The 20,522-nt window shown below is 37.1% G+C and overlaps 1 protein-coding gene across 1 annotated transcript in view; it reads left to right on the top strand.

Annotated features, from left to right (window-relative positions):
- The first annotated feature begins 12,592 nt into the window (after positions 1-12,592).
- The window catches only part of CRISPLD1 (cysteine rich secretory protein LCCL domain containing 1), a 694,545-nt gene continuing 686,615 nt past the window's right edge, over positions 12,593-20,522 (top strand). The window contains exons 1-2 of the mRNA XM_044065835.1: positions 12,593-12,917; positions 15,192-15,514. Of these exons, the coding sequence (XP_043921770.1) occupies positions 15,257-15,514 (258 nt within the window). The 5' untranslated portion in view covers positions 12,593-12,917; positions 15,192-15,256. The remainder of the gene's footprint in view (positions 12,918-15,191; positions 15,515-20,522) is intronic.

Genomic DNA, 20,522 nt, shown 5'->3' with positions numbered 1-20,522 from the left:
TTTTATTAATTTTTGCAAATGACAGAATTATCTACAAAATTCTATCTAGCTAGGCTGGCAGCCTTCACAGCTTTGTCCATTTTTCTTGCTATGAGGTTGAGAGGTATGACAGGGCCATCACCGTCAGCCAGAGACATTTCAAATTGTGACATACTTGTTGCACCCACTCTCCCATGTAGTGACTCTGGATGTGTCCAAGCAAGGGAAGGAGCAGTTTTGCAGAAGTGTGTAGAATATCTCCCCATCCAAGGTAGACACAAGTACTACAGTGGCTTTTCATATGTCTTTGATTTTGCAGAATGTTCTGGTTTTCTGTCATATTTTTGTACTGTTGATTTATGCTTCTTCTTATTCAGAAAATGCATGCTGTTGCAGTGCCTGTTGCTCTATATTTAAGTACCAATGCTTTAATGACCATCAGGTAAGCTTGTCTGAGACTGTAAGATGAAAGTAAGTTTTAATAAGCATACTGTTAAAAAAATTACCAACATTGAAAGCCTTTTTGTTGTTGCCATTCAGAGAATTTTTATATAACTAGATAACATATAAACCTTAGGTATTGAAATGCATATAACAGTATTTGTTATAAAGGACATGATTACAGTATTTTCAGAAGCTCATTACATTTGTTAGAAACTTGCAGTCATCTTTGAAGGCATTACCTGTAAACTAAACAGAATGCCAATCTATCATGCGTGGTTCATAACCTGTGCAGTAATCCTTTAAGCAATTTATCTCGAGCTTATTTCTTGTTTGCTGTTCATTTTGTTTTACTTTGATCATGTTTTCCCCATGAAACAAGTAGACAGTTGTTGTCAGGCAGCAGAACTTTTTTGGATAAGAAACATTTTTACAAGTGGGGGTATCACAGTGATTGCTACGTTACTTAGTACTTTTATAAAGCTGAATATAAATTATAATTAGAACTGTAGTGGAAGGAGAAGTGGTTTGAATTGAATGCTGCTTGTTTTTTTTTATACTTGAGTTTGACTGGGATTCCAGTAATGTATTTAAAAAGTAATTTATTTTTTCATGCCTCATAACCTTTTTGTTTCCATCTAGATATTAAGTAAGCTGTCATGTAGCCAATGCATTGAAATATGTTTTTTCTTCTCCACTTCATTTGTCTTGATTGGACTCTCATAATGACGGTTTGGCACCCAGGGCAGCATATTTAATTAAAGTCCCAGTTTTTGTGGTTTTGAGCATAGCTCCCTCTCTTTCTTAGTGGCCACACCCCTTCCCATTGGCCCCACCTATTGAGCTGTCTCCTGCAGCCCCCCATTGATTTGAAGTCACCAGCCTCCACTGACTATCTCCCCCCTGCAGAATTATATAACTTACTTCTCTTTAACTCTTTGAAAACCTATACAATACTTAAATCTCCCTTCCTGCATAATTTTATCTTACTTTATTACACATCCTGGACTCTGCAAATTGTTCTTTACTGAAATGTAAGAACACTAAACTTCTTCATAACAATGTTTTCCATTCTGTAGTATCAATCTATTTACTTCTTGCAAGATTTTGGAGCTACGAGAACTGTATAGACTTATAAATGTTGATGTACAAACTTATACCTGTCTTGTAATTATGTTTTTTTCATGAAAAATGTTACAGTATTTTTTTGCTGAGAACTGTCTGAAATTCACTTGATAAAATAAATGTACTGTGATAGAACTTTTCTCCCTGGGCCTCCACTGAAAATGGGCTCTGCACTGTCAGACTTTCATTGTAAACAAAGGCAAATAAATAGATAAATAATAAATAAAAAGTTTATCTTGTGACAATAAGAAAGTTAGTATGAGTTTAGTCAAAACAGCCTTTGCTGTTCTTGTGCACTGAGAATTTACACTTGTGGTCTGTGACCATACCAAGTGGCATAATTTAATGTTCTGGTATTTCAAAGATCACAAACTACATTTATTCTACTAAAATGTTAGTGTAATACCTACAAACCACTTGTTGATTATTTTCCTATTAGCAAAAGCAAATAGTAAAGAATTACATTTTACCAAGAAATCTTCACAGTTTTGTCCTTGTTGGAAATGCAAGTAGTATATAACAGCCCATTTAGACCCACAAAACACCCATTTTTTCTTATTGCATCAGACATTCTGATTTACTGTTTAAAACTTGAAAACTCTACATTTCCATATGCTGCTAATGCATAATATGAATATATCTCAATTCCTGATAACAATAACTAAACAATCTTACATGCATGCATGTATTTTTGTAATTAAAAGTTGTGGTTTAAATGTCATTAGAAATCATTAAACTGTACAAGCTACTAACAGGTTCATTAAGAAGCCTCCAGCATTAAAAAAAATGTTAATATGAAATAAATCAAAAATGCTTGTATAAACCTAAGATTGTTTTTCCCAATATATGGGGTGGGGGCACTCATTTATTTATTTATTGCAGTTGGTTTACCAGGATAGTCCATTGAGCCATAAATAACCCATTTTCAATGGAGTCCTGGGGAGAAAAGCTCCAAAACAAAATATACATTCAACATTTGACAGTGACAATCTAGGTACAGAGAGTTATTAATACTATGTAGGCAGAATAAAAATAAAACTAATCACATATAGAATACAGTCATAACAGTTAATACATTAAGAAAAAAACCTACTGGTAATAGAATAAATGTAAACATTAATACAGATTAGCTAACAAACATAGTAGCTACGTAAAGTAGGATATGGTATTGAAGGAGATTAAGTAGAGTTAGTTATGTGGGGTGGGAGCAAGAGCATTCCCACTGTGATGCTAGATGTAAGAAAAGAGACTTTTTGAAGGTAGAGTGGTTAGAGGTGGTGCGGATGAGTGGAGGTAGGGAGTTCCAGAGGCGAGCGAGGCTGAAGGAAAGAAGGTTTTTGCCTGGGGGATGAGTAGGTTTGTGCACTTCTAGTAGATTTTGATTATTTGACCTTAGAACTCTGTTAGGTAGGTGCTTTTTAAAGGCAGAGGAAAGGGAGGGACAGAGGGAGGGGTTGAGAATAAGCTTATGGATTAGAGTTAGTTGAGTGTAAGTTAGTTGATTGGTAAGTTCTAGCCATTTTAGTTTATGGAGGGCGAAACAGTGCTGAGTGGAGGACTTTTGGCTGGTGGCGAATTTTGCAATTTTGTTATAGCAGGAGGTAAGCTGTTTTTTTAACAAGGACTGAAGATTAGTTAGTAGTGGGGCGCCATAGAGAAGGGATGGGATAAGGAAGGAAGTAGAGAGAGTGATTTTAGTGGCAGATGTGAGGTAGGCATTCTGTCTATAAAGCATGCCAAGTTTTTGATGAGTTTTTTTGATGTTTATTTGCAGGTGGGAGTTAAATTTAAGTAGGTTGTTGATTTGGACCCCAAGTAGTTTGGTCTCTGATACTATTTCAAGAGGTGAGTTGTGTAGACTAGTAATTAAGAATGTACTCATGTCGGGAGGGATGACTTTAGAAGGAGTAAATAACATAAGTTTGGTCTTGGTAGCATTGAGAGCTAGATGATTACTTAGCATCCATTGCTCTGTGGAAGAGAAAGCATCTTGAGTAAGTTTTTGTAGTGTAGTGATAGAAGAGGCAGAACAAATGATAGTTGAATCATCCGCATATTGGATGATGCTAGAGAATGGAATTGATTTGTGGAAGTCATTTATAAAAATATTGAAGAGAAGAGGACCCAGTATGGAGCCTTGTGGAACTCCTGTAGGGGTACTAAGGAAAGAGGAGGTAGCTTTTTTCCATTTTACAGCTTGATTTCTGTTAGATAGGTAACTAGAGAACCAGTTCAAAGAGGAGGAAGATAGGTGAAGTTTGGAGAGTTTAGTTAAGAGCAGGCTATGAGAGATAGTATCGAAGGCTTTGGAGAGGTCAAGAAGCAAGGTAGAAACAATTTGTCCAGAGTCACGGGCTTTATTTACAATTTCAAGAAAGGAGAGGAGGGCAGTCATGGTGCTATGATTAGGTCTGAAACTGTGCTGTGTGGGAGTAATAAAATGGTTGTCTAGGAGGTGAGGAAGGAGTTGAAGTTGGACACATTTTTCTAGGAGTTTATAAATGGGGGACAGGATGGCTATGGGACAGAAATTAGTAATGTTATTATTGTTACCACCTTTGTGTAGAGGTATAATGAAGGCTTGTTTCCAGATTTGGGGAACTGTGTATTCTTGTAGGGAGCAGTTAATTAAGATGCTAATGGGGTAGGCAAGATTTTCAGCAGCTATACTGAGAAAGTAAGAAGGGATATTGTCAGGAGCATTGGTACATGGTTTCAATTTCTGAAGGAGTTTCTTAATAGTAGATGTAGGTATGGGATTTAATGTGAAGAGGGTGCAGTCAGGAGGGGGGAATTTTGGGGTGGTGGTGATGAGGATAGAGGTTGTGAAGAAGAGGGGGTAGAGGCATTAGTTGGTGGGGAGTAGGGTATAGAAGTAGATAGAGTGGGGGTGGATGAGGGGGTATTGGATAGTAGAGAGGTGTTGGAGAATGAGGAGGTCAGTTTGGAGATGGAGTCAATAAAGAAAGAATTAAATTGGGTGGCTAAATCATGTTCTGGAGCATTTGGGTCTGGGGTAGGAGTATCTGGTTTGCTGGGGTGGAGGAGAGTAGAGATCCCTTTCCAGAATTTTTGAGGGTTGTTTATATTTTGGTTTTGGAGTGTAGAGAAGTAGTTTTGATGATCAGAAGTAATCAGTTTCTTTACTTTATTTCGGAGCATTTTATATTCGTTAAGGAGTGGTGCTGTCTTATGTTTTTGGTAGCATGCCCAGACTTTGTCTCTCTGTCTCATGATAGCAAGAGTAGTTTTGGAGAGCCATGGGGCAGATTTAGTTTTTATTCTTTTTGTCCGTAAGGGAGCTTGGGAGTCTAGTAATTTTAAGAATGTTGAGTTGAAGTATGAGACTGCATTGTCAAGAGGTAGTGTTTTTAAACAATTCCAATTAATTGCTTGTAATGAGTTTGAAAAGGTTATTAGGTCGAAGTTTTTTTGGTCATGGATTGTAATGTAGTTATGGGTTCGTTGAAGGATAGTGGGAAGCCAGTGGGTAAAGGTGGGTATGTGGTCACCAAGTGGGTCGGGAAGAGTGCCACTGTTGGTGAAATAGTGAGGATGGGAGACTAGAATCCAATCCAATATACTCCCATTAGAGGGGTTTTTGGAAGGGTGGGTTACCAAAGCGATCAGTTGTGAGAAATTGTAGAGGTTGATGTTAATGGGGTTTATAGGAGACTGTATAAGGGCCCAGTTAATGTTTACATCTCCTAGGATTATGGTTTCATTACTAATGTTACTGGATAGCCAGGAAAGGATAAGTTCAAGTGTGGAGATATTATCCCCTGGGGGATATAAAGGGAAGCTATACATATGTGTTTATAATTATTGATTTGTAGTAGGGTAAGGAGAAGTTCGGCGTTGTTAAAGTGTGGAATAGGTTTGTTGTATGGAGTAACTACTAGGGAGGAAGAATATAGAAGGGCTACTCCTCCGCCTTTTTTGTGAGGTCTGTCTTTTCTTATGATGGAGTAGTTAGGAGAAACTATTTCAGAGTCTTTAATGTGTGGTTTTAGCCAGGTTTCTGAAATAGTGAGGATGTCAGATTTATTGTGTGTGAGCCAAGCATGAAGGTTTGGGACTTTGTTTACTACACTTTGGGAGTTTAAGGAAGTGAATAATAGGGATTTATTTATAGCGGTTGTAGTGGTGGGGCCTGGATTAGGATGGATGTCTCCCGATATGAGAGTGCTAATTAGGTGTAGTATGGAATAGTTTAGGTGAGTAGTTAGCAAGGAGATGAGATTGGGTTGTTTTGTGAATTGGAGGGCTTTGCTAGCAGTTATGGTGAAAAAGTTAGCATGGTAGGAGATAAGTTTGTGTCAAAAAAGAAGGAGGTTTTCTGAGGAGTATAAATGGGGGGAAATAAGAGAGTATGAGGGTGAGAAAGGTGAGTTGTGAGGATTAGTTATATGAAAGGGTTGGGAGTGGGTGGAAATTGTGGGCTGGGAAAGATGGTAGAAAGAGGATAAGGTGAATAGTAGAAATAGTGAAAGGAAGATGAAGGAGTGTTTAGAGAGCATGGTGAGGAAGAGTTAATAGAATAGTAGTATTAAGGTAGAGGAGTATGGTATATAGGGGATAGTATGTATGTAGGAACTGGGTATTATCTAGGTAGAAGTTAGTGTATTAGATTATGAAATATGTAGGGTTGTTATGTGGTAGATAAGATATTTATAAATGTAAGAGAGATAAGTTTATATAGGAGTGGTTAAGTATAGAAGTATAAGATTGGTAGTGGAAAATAGAGTTGGGATTGGAGTGGGTGTGTAGGAATCCAATGGTTAAGTGGGATAGCTGAGGTAGATATGTGCACTCATGCACATAGAAATATCTTGTAACAGTCTGTGTATGTCTGTGTGCATTTGTAATTATGCAAAGTTCTACGTGTGCTTTTGCAGCAAATACCCTGCAAGGGAATTCATGTTAAAATATTTAAACATTAACTTTTAAATGCCTGTGTGGTATGCATTTTGTGTTTGAAAATAACAATAAAATGCCTTTTACTGTCTGTGGCTCTGTAAATGTTTAAAGATCCACACTGTAATTAGACAGAAGTAAAAGAAAAAAAGAAAAAATATTAAAATAAAACTGTCATGTTAGAATTTTGCAAATCATTTGGCTTATAGCAAACATCTGGGACTTATTACTTTAAGACCAAACTGTCATTACTGCATTCAATTTACAACACAGCACATTTTTAACTAAAATCCTGTTTAAATATGATAGTTTTAAAACGTTACCTCACTTAGTACCTTTGAAAAGCAAGGAAATGTTATTCAAGTCAAAGTCCCTTTTTCTGCAAAACCTTTTCATTTTTCTTTCTGAAGAAGGCACCCTAAAGATCATAGGTCTGGCTTTTATATAGCTGAGAATGCAGTGCCTTTGCAAAGGCATTTTGCAAAAGCCAAATATCTCAGTCTCTTTCAGTTTGCTTCAGAAGCATCTGCAGTAAACAGAATTCATTCTTTGCTTATATCTTGCAGATGAAATAAGAAATTGACTTGTTTTTTTCTTTTTAAACTGTTCAGTACACATCTCATGGCAATTAATATAGTTCAGCCTTTAATTTTGAAATACTAAAAACATTGTCAGGCAGAATACAGTCTTATTTTAAATTATGACATATTTTCAATTGTCTTTCTTGGGCAAATTACAAAAACAACAACTATATGACAAACTCACAAATGCTAATGCTTAGAGACTTTGAAATAGTCCATGCCTAAACTCTATACTGCACATAGTTAAACTTTGCATTTTTTGGCATAGTAGCTGTAACTTCAAAAAGGATCATGTCTTTAAACATGTCAGTTTCTGAGAATCCAGAGAACTTACATTCATTAATCTATTTGTTCATTTTTTCATCTTGTTTTTCTTGTGAAACAGCACAGATTATTTACCATTTATTATAGTATACCATACATGTTATTAATGCACTCTAAAACTGAAAATCATTACTTTATTAGCTTCATATCTCCAGTGAAACTCCCTGTAAGAATTTCATACAGTTCATTGCTGGCATGCAATTAAAAAAGAATGTTTACCCACTGCCAATGCATCTTGCAGAATGGAAAACACTGAAATAGTACCTGCTTTCAGTTCTTTTTTCTTTCTGACAAAATATATTTTGTTGTGTACTGAAGTTCCAGCTGTCTTAGACTTCAAATTTTCCTATCACATCAGGTTGTCCAGAAGGTCTGTCCTATGGGATATTTCTGGTAAAGTGAGATCACTTGGCCTTCCATCTTCTGCATCATACATTTTACATTCAGATGAGATAACATACTTGATTGCTTTAGACAAACTGGCTGAGTACACCAATGCTAAGAGCTTACTTATTGCCCTCTGTCTTCAGCAAATTCACCGAGATTCAAAAGAAGGTCAAGGCAAGACATTTGTTGTTCAGAATAGAATGGCAGACTTTAAGAACATGGAAACTACAGACTTTAAGAACATGAAACAAACTATAGACTAGTCTCACATAATAATATTCTGGAAAATTCCTTTCAGTAATAATTCATATCCTTAATCAACAGTAGATATGTGCAGTCATCATTCAGAGACTGCTGATACTTGCTACAGCTCAGCATATTTTCATACTCTGTACTGTGACTTCATTCATGCAATAAATTTACGTTACACAAACAAGATGCATTCATTAAAGAATTTGTGACAAGGACAAACTAACTGCTTCTTTTAAACAAACAGTGTTCTATAATATGTCTTTGTTTCTTCAGAAAGTAATACTATTAGCTGTATTCAAAGTGGCAACACATTGCTGCTGTATTCCGGCTTTACAGAATGGCAGAACGGACTGTGCAGTGGTGCAGCGGTAGCATTGTCACCTTACAGCAAGAGGGTCTCTGGTTTGATTCTCAGCTGGGTTGCCTTCTTTGTGGAGTCTGCATGTCCTCCCTGCATTTGTGTGGGTTTCCTCCCACATTCAAAGACATGCATCTGGAACATTTCTCCCCGGGTGTCTGCTGAAAATTGGCTGTGTTCCAAGTTGGACTTTCCTGGTTAACAAATGTTAAATAAATAAATAGACTACAAACATATTTCTGGTCTGAAATTACAGAAATCTACTTTGGCGGTTGTAATGCCTGAAAATAAGTTCACCAGAGAAAATACATTCTGACACACATGCACACACACACATATATAAATATATATACACACACACACACACACACATATGTGTGTGTGTATATATATATATATATATATATATATATTTTTTTTTTTTGGATATTTCAGTATTGTACTCAAAACCAGGTACCTGCTGGAGTACCAGGGTGACAGGGGTTTTACTCACTCACCTTTCGTAAAGATAAGAATATGGGATTTAAGTAGAACTAATTTCCCTAATGAACACTGGGTAAGTGTGCACAAGTGAACGTGGGGACATCTACCACCTTAAACTCCTCACAGAAGTGAGCAGTAGCCCTGTAGCACATCCGGTACACATCATCTACATGCCTTTGTCTAGTGGGCATGCACAGAAAATTATAGCCAACCCCCATGAGCTGCAGTGGTGCCTCTGAGTTCCAGCCCTAATCCTCTCAGAACCCACATACCAGTTAAGTGGTAGGACTGGCAGAGGTTAACATATCCTGTCTAACCCATGCAGACGTACAGACCCTAAAAGGGCTACACTGCTATGCTAAATCAGCTGCTAAAAGGAGCCAGCTGAGAAAAAAGAAACAAGAAATAAAGAAAAAAAAATGGGCAGTGTCAATCTTATGAAGTCATTATTACTCAGAGAAAAGGCATGTCATTTTCTTGTCATCATACATTGTTGACTTCCATCACACCTCTCAACTATTACATTATTATGTGGTAAGTCACTGTCTCTGATTTTAGCTGAGGAAAAAAAAAACACTTTGCATTGGGAAATGGCAAAATTCCAAAATACCAAATGACATTTTGAAGTAAAAACAATAATAAGTGATATATCATAGTGTACAAATATTATAAACTTGAATGCGCTTGATTCCACTATATTTAGGAATTTGAACTCTGAAGTTTATGTGCCATTTTCCCACTTGTTGTACATTGTGCCACAAATAGTGGTGAAGAAATTTTAAAGGTACTCTCCCAACATTTTAAAATACACATTTCTCCGAATGCCTCTGCTGTTAATTATGCATACACTGGTTTCAGCTGTTATCCCTAAAAACAATAAAGCATTTTTAGAAGAGGGTGCCTATTTACAGGTATTTTGTGTGTAAATAGTGTGTAGCAGTCACTGATTTATAGAGTTCTTGATGTTTTGCATTCTGTGAGAAATAACGTGTCTGAGATGTCAGGGAGAAAATGCAGTCAGTTGACAACTGACGGCACTGATAACATTGTTGCATCAAAGTCGTGATGCATTATTAAAATTGCTTCACTAACTTCCCATATTAAACCTGTTGATTTTTATGCATTGTGTAAATCATTACTTGATTCTAACTGAATTTTAAGTTCTAATTATAACCAAATTGCCATAAATGCAGCACAATTTACAATCCTCTTGACTACATTCATTAATAATCTACACACTGCCTCCCATCAAAGCTCCTTAATCCAATATGCCGATGATTCTACCATCATCTCTTCCTCAACTAGCATAGCACACCTTCAGCAAATAACCCAAACTTCCTTCCTCCATCGAATATTGGCTCAACAGGGCACAATTATTACTCAACCCCAATAAAACAACCCCCCTCCTTTTCACATCTAAGACATTCTCATCTGATTTTAAGATATAATTGCTGAACAATATAGAAATTGACATTGCAACAAATGCCAAATAATTAGGAATTACAACAGACAATAAACTTACATTAGACAAACACATACACAATGCTATTAAGAAAACACACCGGATTAGGGATGCTCTATCAGCACATTTGGCAAACACAAACACATACACAATGCTATTAAGAAAACACACCAGATTAGGGATGCTCTATCAGCACAAAAACTTCATGGATACAGCCACAACCTATTTACTCCCCTCTCTATTATATGGTGCCCCCATTCTAACCAACTTCAGATGTCACTAAAAAGTAAGCTTGAGTCCTGCTATAATAAAATTGCTAAATTTGCTATAGGTGCATCTTACCACACACACACCACTGTAAAGCCCTTACTACACTTAACTGGCTCAAACTCCCACATCATCTAGACTATCTGCAACTATCAATCACTCACAGAATGATATATAGACCTGAAAGCTGTCCTGCCTTAAACTCAATTCTCCAAATCTGCATACCTACCAGGGCTTTCCATTCTGAAGATAAGCAACTAATAGCTGTACACAGACCAAGTGAAAGAGCTGGACAGTGTCTATATTCCTATACTGTTGCTAAACTATCACCTATGAATATCAGAGCTATAACTAACCTCCAGAAATTTACACTCACAATACAAAATTATCTTCTTAACTCAAATATCTGTCCTTGTTCCAAAACCAACTAGCTACCACCTCAATTTCTCCATTTACACACTCTCTCCTTCTTTACCTTTTACCTTTACTATTTCAACTACCCTTCGCCCACTCTCCCCCCAAACCTCTTTGCATCCACCTTATCCCAGTTATAATACCCCCACCTCACCTCTCCTACTTCATCCACACTTCACCCTATCTGCCCCACTTGTCTCTATTCTCATACCTGTAACTCGACTTAACACCTTTCTCTACAATACTCGCCCTTCTTCCCCTCCTATGCAAACACTCCACTCTTCCCCAGTTCTCCTTCCTTAGCTTCCCCCTTCCTTATACCTGTTCTCATCTTGACTAACTCCAGTCCTCCTTCCTTACACTCCCCTTTCTATGTTTCAGCCTTCATCTAGACTAACTTACTTCACTACAGATACCCGCTCCCACTTCCAATCCTTCTCTCACCTCCTTCTTTCCTTACAATCAGCACCTCCTCTTCAAAATCTCAACATTGCCAACAAATAGCTCCCTTTTGTGCTATAACGACGAATAATCTACCTATTTTCTGTACCACTTTTCTCCCTTGTGAAATCCTGCATTTCACTCTTTTGCGCTTTCTTTTCAACTTAGCACTGTTATATTTGAGTCCAACATTTCCTCTCTGTCACTACAATTTCTTTATCTGAATCTTAACATTAACAAGTGTAAAGTCTCTGTCTACTATTAAACTTGGTAACTCCATCATCGTTAACTATTGTCTCTCACTGTAAAATAAATACACCATTTGTCTTATCCTGTAGAACACACTAAGTAAAACATTTCTGCAAACACAATTGTCAAGTTCGTATTATAATTGCAGGCTAGAATTATTTATAATTCTCTCCAACACAAATGTTGGTTTACAGCTTATTAGCTTCGCCCATATACCTGCTCTCTGTTAATCATACTGTAAGAACTTCTGTTATTCTTTGTAAAAAATACCAATGTATTAGTAATGCTCGTAATATTTCTCTCTCATGTTAATGTATGTATACACCTTAACTGTTCATTATGTACGTACTGGCTATTGTCGTACACTTCTTGTTATTTCTATGTTAATACTACTTTCATAATTTATATTATTATACTTTATACGTGTATTGTTATTTTCTTTATTTATTTTATTTAGTGGAGTTTTTCTCCCCGGGCTTCCGCTTTAATTGGATTTCTGGCCCAGTCGGGCTTACCCGGTCACCAAATGTCTACTAAAATAAATAAATACACAAATAAAGCTCCGTTAGTGCACTTTCTATACACAGCAAGCTCCAGCAACATATGCAAGCCACTTTGAGAACACAGACGTTCAACATCTGCTTCAAGCAAGCAATTTAGAACGAGTTAGCAAAGAAATACTATTGGTAGAAATGGCCCCTTAGTTTGTTTAAAATAAGTTTCTGTTAAATGAAAAGTGAATGTTACTTGAATTGCTGCAACTACAAGAAGTTCCCTCGTTTATATGAGTGGGAGTGAAGGGAAGAGGGCACGTCCTTCATTTATATACTGCTGCAGAGAGAGACAACACTTTAAGGAGTGACGTCACAAGCAGTCTCCTCGCGGAGGATAAGAGGGAGAGAAACCATCGCTTCTACTCACTCTGCACTGTTACAGAAGGTGACAGGGTAGAAACACTTGAGTAGGTGTTGTGCAGCAGAACTGAACGATCTTAACATACGAGAGTATCAAACCTAGGTCTCACAGAGAGAAGTTGTATGATCCTAAATTGTCAGGTCAGCGATTTATTGCTGTCTGGAGAGAATATAAACAAGCATTACCGGACTTAAACAAAAACGCTCCAGCTGCACAGTCTGTTTACCTTCGGGAATCACAATTAGGAGTGAAACTAAAAAAGGTGCATACATGGACTTTCAGTTTATGTAAGAAGCAGTCGTGCTTTCAAACCACAGAAAACGTAAGTGTTTTTCCACATACATTCTACCAAAAGCAGCTTGATTTGTGCATATTTAAAATTGATAGCAAGTTGTACCGTAACTTACTAACTCCTGAGGAAGGGCTCCTAAAAGGAACTGCAAAACCACTGTGGGTCCAGATAAATTTATCACACCACTTGCATGTGTAATATTTTCTGTTGGAAGATCACTAATATCTTTTTCACTTTTCTGCACACTTAACATGTGATGCACAATGTATTAATAATGTGTGTTTGCTTGCAATAGCGATCAATGCCTGTTGTATTGCTTTATACAAAGTGGACTTGTCCGACAAGGGATAGAATGGTAGAAACCGTTTTTTGAAGTCAGAAAATGCCTTTACCATGCTGTCATTCTGATTTGCTCCAGGTGATCTTGTGTGTGTGTGTGTGTGTGTGTGCGCGCGTGTTTGTGTGTGTGTATACACATTAGGAAAAAAGCTTACTTCTGCCGCACCACAGTTACTTGCAACAAGCAAACCAAAAACGGACAAAATAATAATCCAGAAGGCAGAATTTGCGAGAAACACACTTTTTAAAACACCACAGTTACTTCACTTGTTGGATTTCTAATGCAATGGGTGGGGGGTACACATCAGTCATGTTCTCTTGTCAAATGGGTGATGTTAAGGTTCAGTGAAGCAGTCCTTTGAAGGTATCTGTTTTCTTGCTATCTAGAAGGCCATGTGCCTTTTCTGCTTCCTATGGAATGCAATTAGTGCTAGCTAGTACTGCAATGAAGTGCTGAAATTAAACTGACTGTGACTAGCAGACAGCTTCATTTAATTCAGACTAAACTTGTTTGTGTGAGACTGGTGGAACAGATAGTATTTGAAATCGTGACATCATTTTGGGACCTGTATACAAATTAGACCACTTTTTTTTATGTTATGATACAAATGTATAGTTATCTTAAGTCTTGCAGTATAATAAATAAGATGTTCTGCCCTGGGCAGCCTGTCGGGGGACATCCCTTCTTTACGAAATACTGCAGCAGTGGAGAGAAGGACGTTTACTGTTATGGTAACATTTTACACAACTGTACTTTATGTGTGCTAATCATTAAAAGGACACTTTGTCCACTAATTTTGTTCATAGGGTTAAGTTGAAGCTTTATCCTGTAGCATGGGTCAGATTTCAGTTTCCACTTGAAAAGTTGTTTGAATGTGAGAAAGACACTGATCTCCAGAGTAGTCCTGAATCCCCTCTTAGAAGAGACATTTGCATCTAGTGGGCTTACCTGATTAGTACATAGGTGTTGTGGTTAGAGTGAAGAGCTGTGGTCAACTTCCACTTTGCTAGAGGTACAATGATTGCATAAATGTTAAAGTGGCTTTTAGAAACATTTACAAGCACAGAACATCAAAAGGTAACTTTTTTGTAGATACTTTGCCATAATTAAGAATGAATTTGTACTTCCGAACTGAGGACAACAAAAGGTACACTGTGCTGAAACAGTTTCTCTGGTACAACCATGATGAACAAGAATAAGGCTTTATATTTTCATTGATGTTATATAATGAGTAATTACTGCAGAAATGAAGGAATATTCACTGATTAATAACATTCTTGGTAGCTTAGATCTGCAAATGAAACTAGTCAAATAAGTTAAAAGGATTTTGCTAGCTGTGAATGGATTTGACAGAGGAATCAGAAGTTTTGATATAGTCAAGAAAAAGAACTGTAAGACTGAGGAAACTGCCAAAATATCTGCAGTATTTGGAGGATGGATGAAATAATTAGATACTAGAGCCAGTGGGTTTGAGAAGAAATTTTTTTTATTTGAAATATCATTTTAGAAACTATTTGTAAAATATTAACATGGCTATGTCCATTAAACTGTATAAATTATTTCATGCAAATTATCAGCTAAATGCTACCATTAAACAATGTTTGTAGGCTGAAGCTGATGTTCTTATAATCAGTCTGAATTTAACAGCATTGTGTACCCAGAAGCACTTCAACTGTGTGTAAAGCATCTGCTGGCTGTCACGTCATGTAATGCTGCCAAAATCATATGGAAAACAGAAGTCAGTCATTACTAGGTAGCCAGTAAAATGTCTTTCAGCTCAGCAGAGGATGCCAGATGCCAGCATTCATTACCAATTTGTGTTCTCACTCTGGCAACATAATAGACATACTCCATGGGTTATACAAAAGATAGAATTATGTGATCTAGGACATTTAATGAGCATTATTATTTTTATTTGAAAGTCATGCTTTCTGCTTCTTTCCTTTTTTCTTTTTCCTTCCTAGCCAGAAGATCTGACAAAAGTTTTTTGTTTTGGAGTTAAACCTAGAGACCACAAAGGTCATCCACAATGAAGTATACAGCTCAAGAATGGCTTACAGTATCTGCCTTATTCTTTGTATTCCACTCCATTGTTGCAATGGCTAACCTGAATGCTACAGAGTTTGAAGCACTTTTGGAAAGGTACATGGAGGAAGATGGGGAATGGCAAACCAGCAAGTCAAGAGGAAAGCGAGCGATCAGTGAAACTGATAAGAAGCTCATTCTGGATCTTCATAATAAACTGAGGGGTCAGGTCTACCCCCAATCATCTAACATGGAATACATGGTAAGAGAACATACAACTTAATGCTATTAAATTTTTTCATAACACTGAGACAAAGAAGTAATGTTATTTTGCATATTTAGACCAAATATCCAATGGCACTTGGCATCATGGGACATGGAATTAAATATAATAACATATCTTATGGTGGCACAGGGGTACACTTCTTATTGACACTGCCTATCACCAGTTACATCTCTAGTTCAACTTTTGACTGAGGGACATTCTTAATGGAGCATCATCCCTGTGACTTGCTTTGTGTAAGTAAAATTGAAATCTTCCAAGTTGCCTGTAAGTGTGCACTTGCCATGTTCAAGCGTGTGTGTGCGTGTGTGCGTGTGTGTGTGTGTGTGTTGTGTGTGTGTGTGTGTCTATGTGTTTGTTTCTTTGCTGTATATTCAATGATTGAGTGACATCCTAGTTTCCTGTCATGTGCACAATGAATGCTGGGATATGCTTTAGCTCTGTGGTGACCATGAAATGGAAAACGTATGTAATCAGAAATGAATAAAATAATTAAAACATGGAGAAAATAAAACTAGTAACTATAGCTTCTGCTAATTATCTCATGTCATCTTATACTTAGTTGTTCTGATTTTAAAACTTTCCATGATGAATTTTAATAATTCTAATAATAGTTAACATTCAATAGATTTTTCCAAAGAGAGCCTCTTTCTTAGTTATTCTCACAGTTTCCTTGTAAAATATGTACAACTGGACTCAGCAGCTATTGCCGCAACTGTCAACACATATTGAAGCTTTACTTTTAAACAGATTTGTTTCAATGTTAGCAAAATGGTTATTACTATATGCTTTCACAAATGTATTGATTGTACTTGTAGTGTTTCTGTAACTGTGTTACTGATAAGTATGTCCTGTACAGTACAGTGAAAGTGCCTTCCTGTTGGGGGTGGAGTGGAAATCTTCAGACCGTAAAACAACCGTGCCTTTCTCACATGGCCTTTCTCACATGCTGTGATAGCAATGAGAAATGCACGTATTCTTTTCATTACTTATTTATTTTACTCTGATTTTCAGACAGTTCTGAGAATAAATACTGAACTGTTTGTGATCTGGGGTTTCATTCTTTCAGTCTCTGTTTACCTACTGTGTGACTCTGACCAAGTCACTTACCCAGACAATGCTCTGAAGCCAAGCCTGAAAAAGTCTATATGCATCAGTGCTCAACACTGGTTAACAGATGCAAATAAATGCCTTTTTCTCTAATTATCAGCTGTAAGTGCTGGTCATATAAGGTGACCTTCTACAGACATGATTCTAACCACAAAGTACAGAAATAGTTATAGGACTCTTACCTTTTGCATACTGTGGGAAACATGAGTGTTGTCATTGCAAGCACAACTAGAATCTATTTTTGCTAAATTTTATTGTCTTGTGCAATGCTATATATTGAAATTATTGTGCTGTTACTGAGTTATTGTAGAGGTTTGTGATTGGGTCTCCAGTCATAATCAGCTTGCTGTGCATTTGAAAGTGGATGTCAAAGAACTCACATTAAGAGAAAAGTGATGCAAAACTCAAGAGCTGAGTATTAACATCCAAGTCAAATGGTATACTACACATACTCACATGCTAGCGGCTTGTTATTGGCTACTTGTTCTAAGTGGAAAATGCACTGACTCCCACTAACCCTGCCTCACATAAATACTTATCCCTCCTCCCATCCAACCCTACTGAACTATATAGTCTTAACAGATCTCTACCTCTAATTGTATATTCCCCTCCTGCCCCTAGCCCAAAATTCCAAAATTGTTCCTTAAAACTAAAACTCCACTCTTTGTTTCTAACATCAAAGTCCTTGATTGCTGCTAAACCTAAAAGTTCAGTCCTAACCTCCCTAAATGTATAATCCCTGATTACTATGAAAAACTCTACTCCTGTTTCCTAAACCCAAGTTTCCAATCATTCCCTACCTCTAAAATGCCCTCCCTAACTTTAAAATCCCCCCTTCTGCTTCCATAATCACACTCTGCCTCCTGAGCACCACCTGAAAATCTAAGCCACTCTCCCCATGGCTGCAGCACATATCTTGCTAAAACTCAACCATGTGTCTGGTGAGGTGTGGCACACCACTGTATTAACATGGCTGCTGCACCTCACCCAAAATGTAGTTGACTTTGAGCACGAGTGTCAGCCTTTCGAGTTGTTAGATACCAGAGCACCTGCCTCTGAAATAGTGTCTTTCACTGTCTGGGACTTGGACACTTGTTGCAGACTCATGTCTAGAGCATGTAAGATGTGAGTTATGATCTGGGAGACCTGATCATAGTAATTTATAGTATATGGAGCTTTGTGTCCCAATGTTGGGGAAAAAAACGGTGTCTTCAAGTGTTTTACTACCTTGAATGCTGTAAGACAATTAATACTGCCGCATAGACAGCCAACAGATTTAAAAGCTGTTGGGCATTTCACCCTGCTACACTTTTTTATTTGCTGTATAGCATAATTCGTATTATTACTGCTGCCATTGTTCTGTATAGGCTGCTGTGTGTGCTATATCCTGAGATAAGATCATAAAAGGTTTAAAAGACACACAACAAAAGTTGTTCACGCCTTTAGAAAGCTGATTTGATTCTGGTAATGCAGTAAAGTCTACTAACTGGCATATCTTTGTGAAGATTTTGGAGAATGATCAGTTCACTCCATTGTACTCTAGAGGTTACAACTGACTGATCGTAACCAGCTGAAAAAAGACTACAAAAGTTCTTAAAACAAAGTTATAATCAGTGATACAACCATAGTTCTTTATAATCCACGAAGATTTTGAATGCAGTAGTTATAGACACTGTGCCAAATGGACATGTTTCACAGAAAAAGTCCATGGGAAAAGTGATCCTTGGTCTTTTGGCATGAGATCTGCACTCTAATTGCTGTTTCACCACTAGAGGTCACTATGCGTTCACTACTTAAATGATTTCAATGGATGTTTTTTTTTTTCCCTAAATGTTAACATTGCACATTGCACTTGAGAATTCTAATTTTGAAGTTCTTTGGATAAAATTTTAAACAGGCATTGAGTTATGGTTTGTTTTGATAACATTTAAACAGGCATTGAGTTATGGTTTGTTTTGATACTTCCTATTACCATTTCCACTAGATTTTAAAGCTTTTAGAGCTGTTTATTTAGACTTGCTCTTTAAAATGTTGGTGTCACTTATTATAGTGAAGGTTCATAGTGAAGCTAGCCTTGTGGGCCATTTTAAAGCTAACCAATTTCCCAAAGATGTGAATCAAACCGTATACTTTGTGCCTATAAGGTAAACACCTTAACTATTATATCAACTCCAGCTGTGTTACAGGTTTTAAAGCTCTTAGTAGGTCTTCAATGTAGTTCTGTGGTGTCTGCTTTGGGCATTACAAAGTTTTCTCAGTTACGGCAGTGTGTTGCATATTTTATATCGCAACTATAGCATTTCTTATACATGAGCTTTGTTATATACCAAAGTTATTTTTCTTTTAATTTTATAATGTAGTCAGTAAGCTCCATGTACTGGATTAAGGTTTAATCTAGCTGAATCCAGCTCACTTAACTCCCTGCTTGCTCTTTATCAATAAGAATCACTGCCAGTGTAATTTCTATGTTTCTGCCACCAATGATTACATCATTTTAGGTGTATTTTTTTCTTCTGTTTCATGTTTGTGGAGCTGTGGAACTGTGGAGCTATATATAAGTTTTGGGGGAGCTATATATAAGTTTTGGGGTGTAGGGAGCTTGCCCCTGTAATGGAGTGAAGGAGGGCTTGACCCCTGCAAAACACATTTTATTTATTTGGTTGAGCTCTTCTGCAGATTAGCTTGATGCATACCTCTTAAGCACTTAGCACAAGAAATCTGGACAAAGCCTAATGTAATTGGAGGACAAAGGGCCACAAATAAGGACAGATTTAAATATTGCTCTTATAAACTTGGAAAGTTGCTAGAATAATAGGATTTGTTTTAATATGCATTTTCTGAATATGAAGTCAGGCACTCAAATGTATATAATTATTTAGTGACTTCAGTCAGAAGATTTTCCAGAAAACCGCAGTTTGAGTAACAGACCAAAACTATAAGGCAAAAATCTGGACAGTTGAGAGGTATGGCTTGATGAGCCACATAGCTGTGCTTTACAGACTCCTGGTGGAAGCCTGTTTACTACATTTAGGATTACAGTTGAGTCAGTTGTGATAACTAAGTTGATGTGTTAAAATGGATTTCAGAAACTCACCTTGAGTGTGAAACTTGAGAGATATAGTTTTATGAATCCAGTTCATGTACACATAAAAGACTAACTCTCTGTAATACATAGGAAGTTTTACTTGCCCAAATGTACTACCTGATAAAAAACTTGCAAGATGTTACTTTAGAAGTCATCTGCCTGCTCCTCCAGTGCCAATATCTCTACTCATTAGCATCATAGATGGGAAATCACCCTTTTCACACAGGAGCGAGATGACCCTTGGGACTTTTACCATAATCTCACAGTCAGTTGTGCTAAGCAATGTTCGGTGTAAACAGGCTTTTCAGAGCATTGTCTCATAGAGCAATAATGAATGTTATACTAATTTTAACTGCTTTTTGAGATTTAGGATTAGGTTATATAAAAAGAAATGGTAGTGTAGTGCCAACTAGCTTTTAAAGTTGTCAGCTGATAAGCGGTGCACTTCACTTCTGGCTGCTATTTGTGAGGTAGTGCACCATGAGGGGGTGTTGCAGCTTTTAAAGCTGCTATTTTGTTGACGTTGCAGTTTGATGGTAACTTCAGCATGTACAAGAACAGGATTTGCTTATAACACTGAGATTCGTATGTAAGAAATGCATTATAATAAGTTGAGTATAGCTAGGCTCTTATGCATGAACCAGACTATAACAAGTTTATTATTGTCAGTTTCTGCAAGTAATCCACACTTCATATGTTACACGCATATTATTTCAGTTACTAAAGGTAAGCAGTACCTGTTAACCAAGTTTGTCCAGATTCCCTTTGGTGTGTGTGTGTGTGTGTGTGTGT

The sequence above is a fragment of the Protopterus annectens genome, chromosome 3.part0 (assembly GCF_019279795.1).
Source record: "Protopterus annectens isolate FY-2018-M chromosome 3.part0, PAN1.0, whole genome shotgun sequence".
Classification (NCBI taxonomy): Eukaryota; Metazoa; Chordata; order Ceratodontiformes; family Protopteridae; genus Protopterus; species Protopterus annectens.
This window is presented reverse-complemented; position numbering and strand designations above follow the sequence as displayed.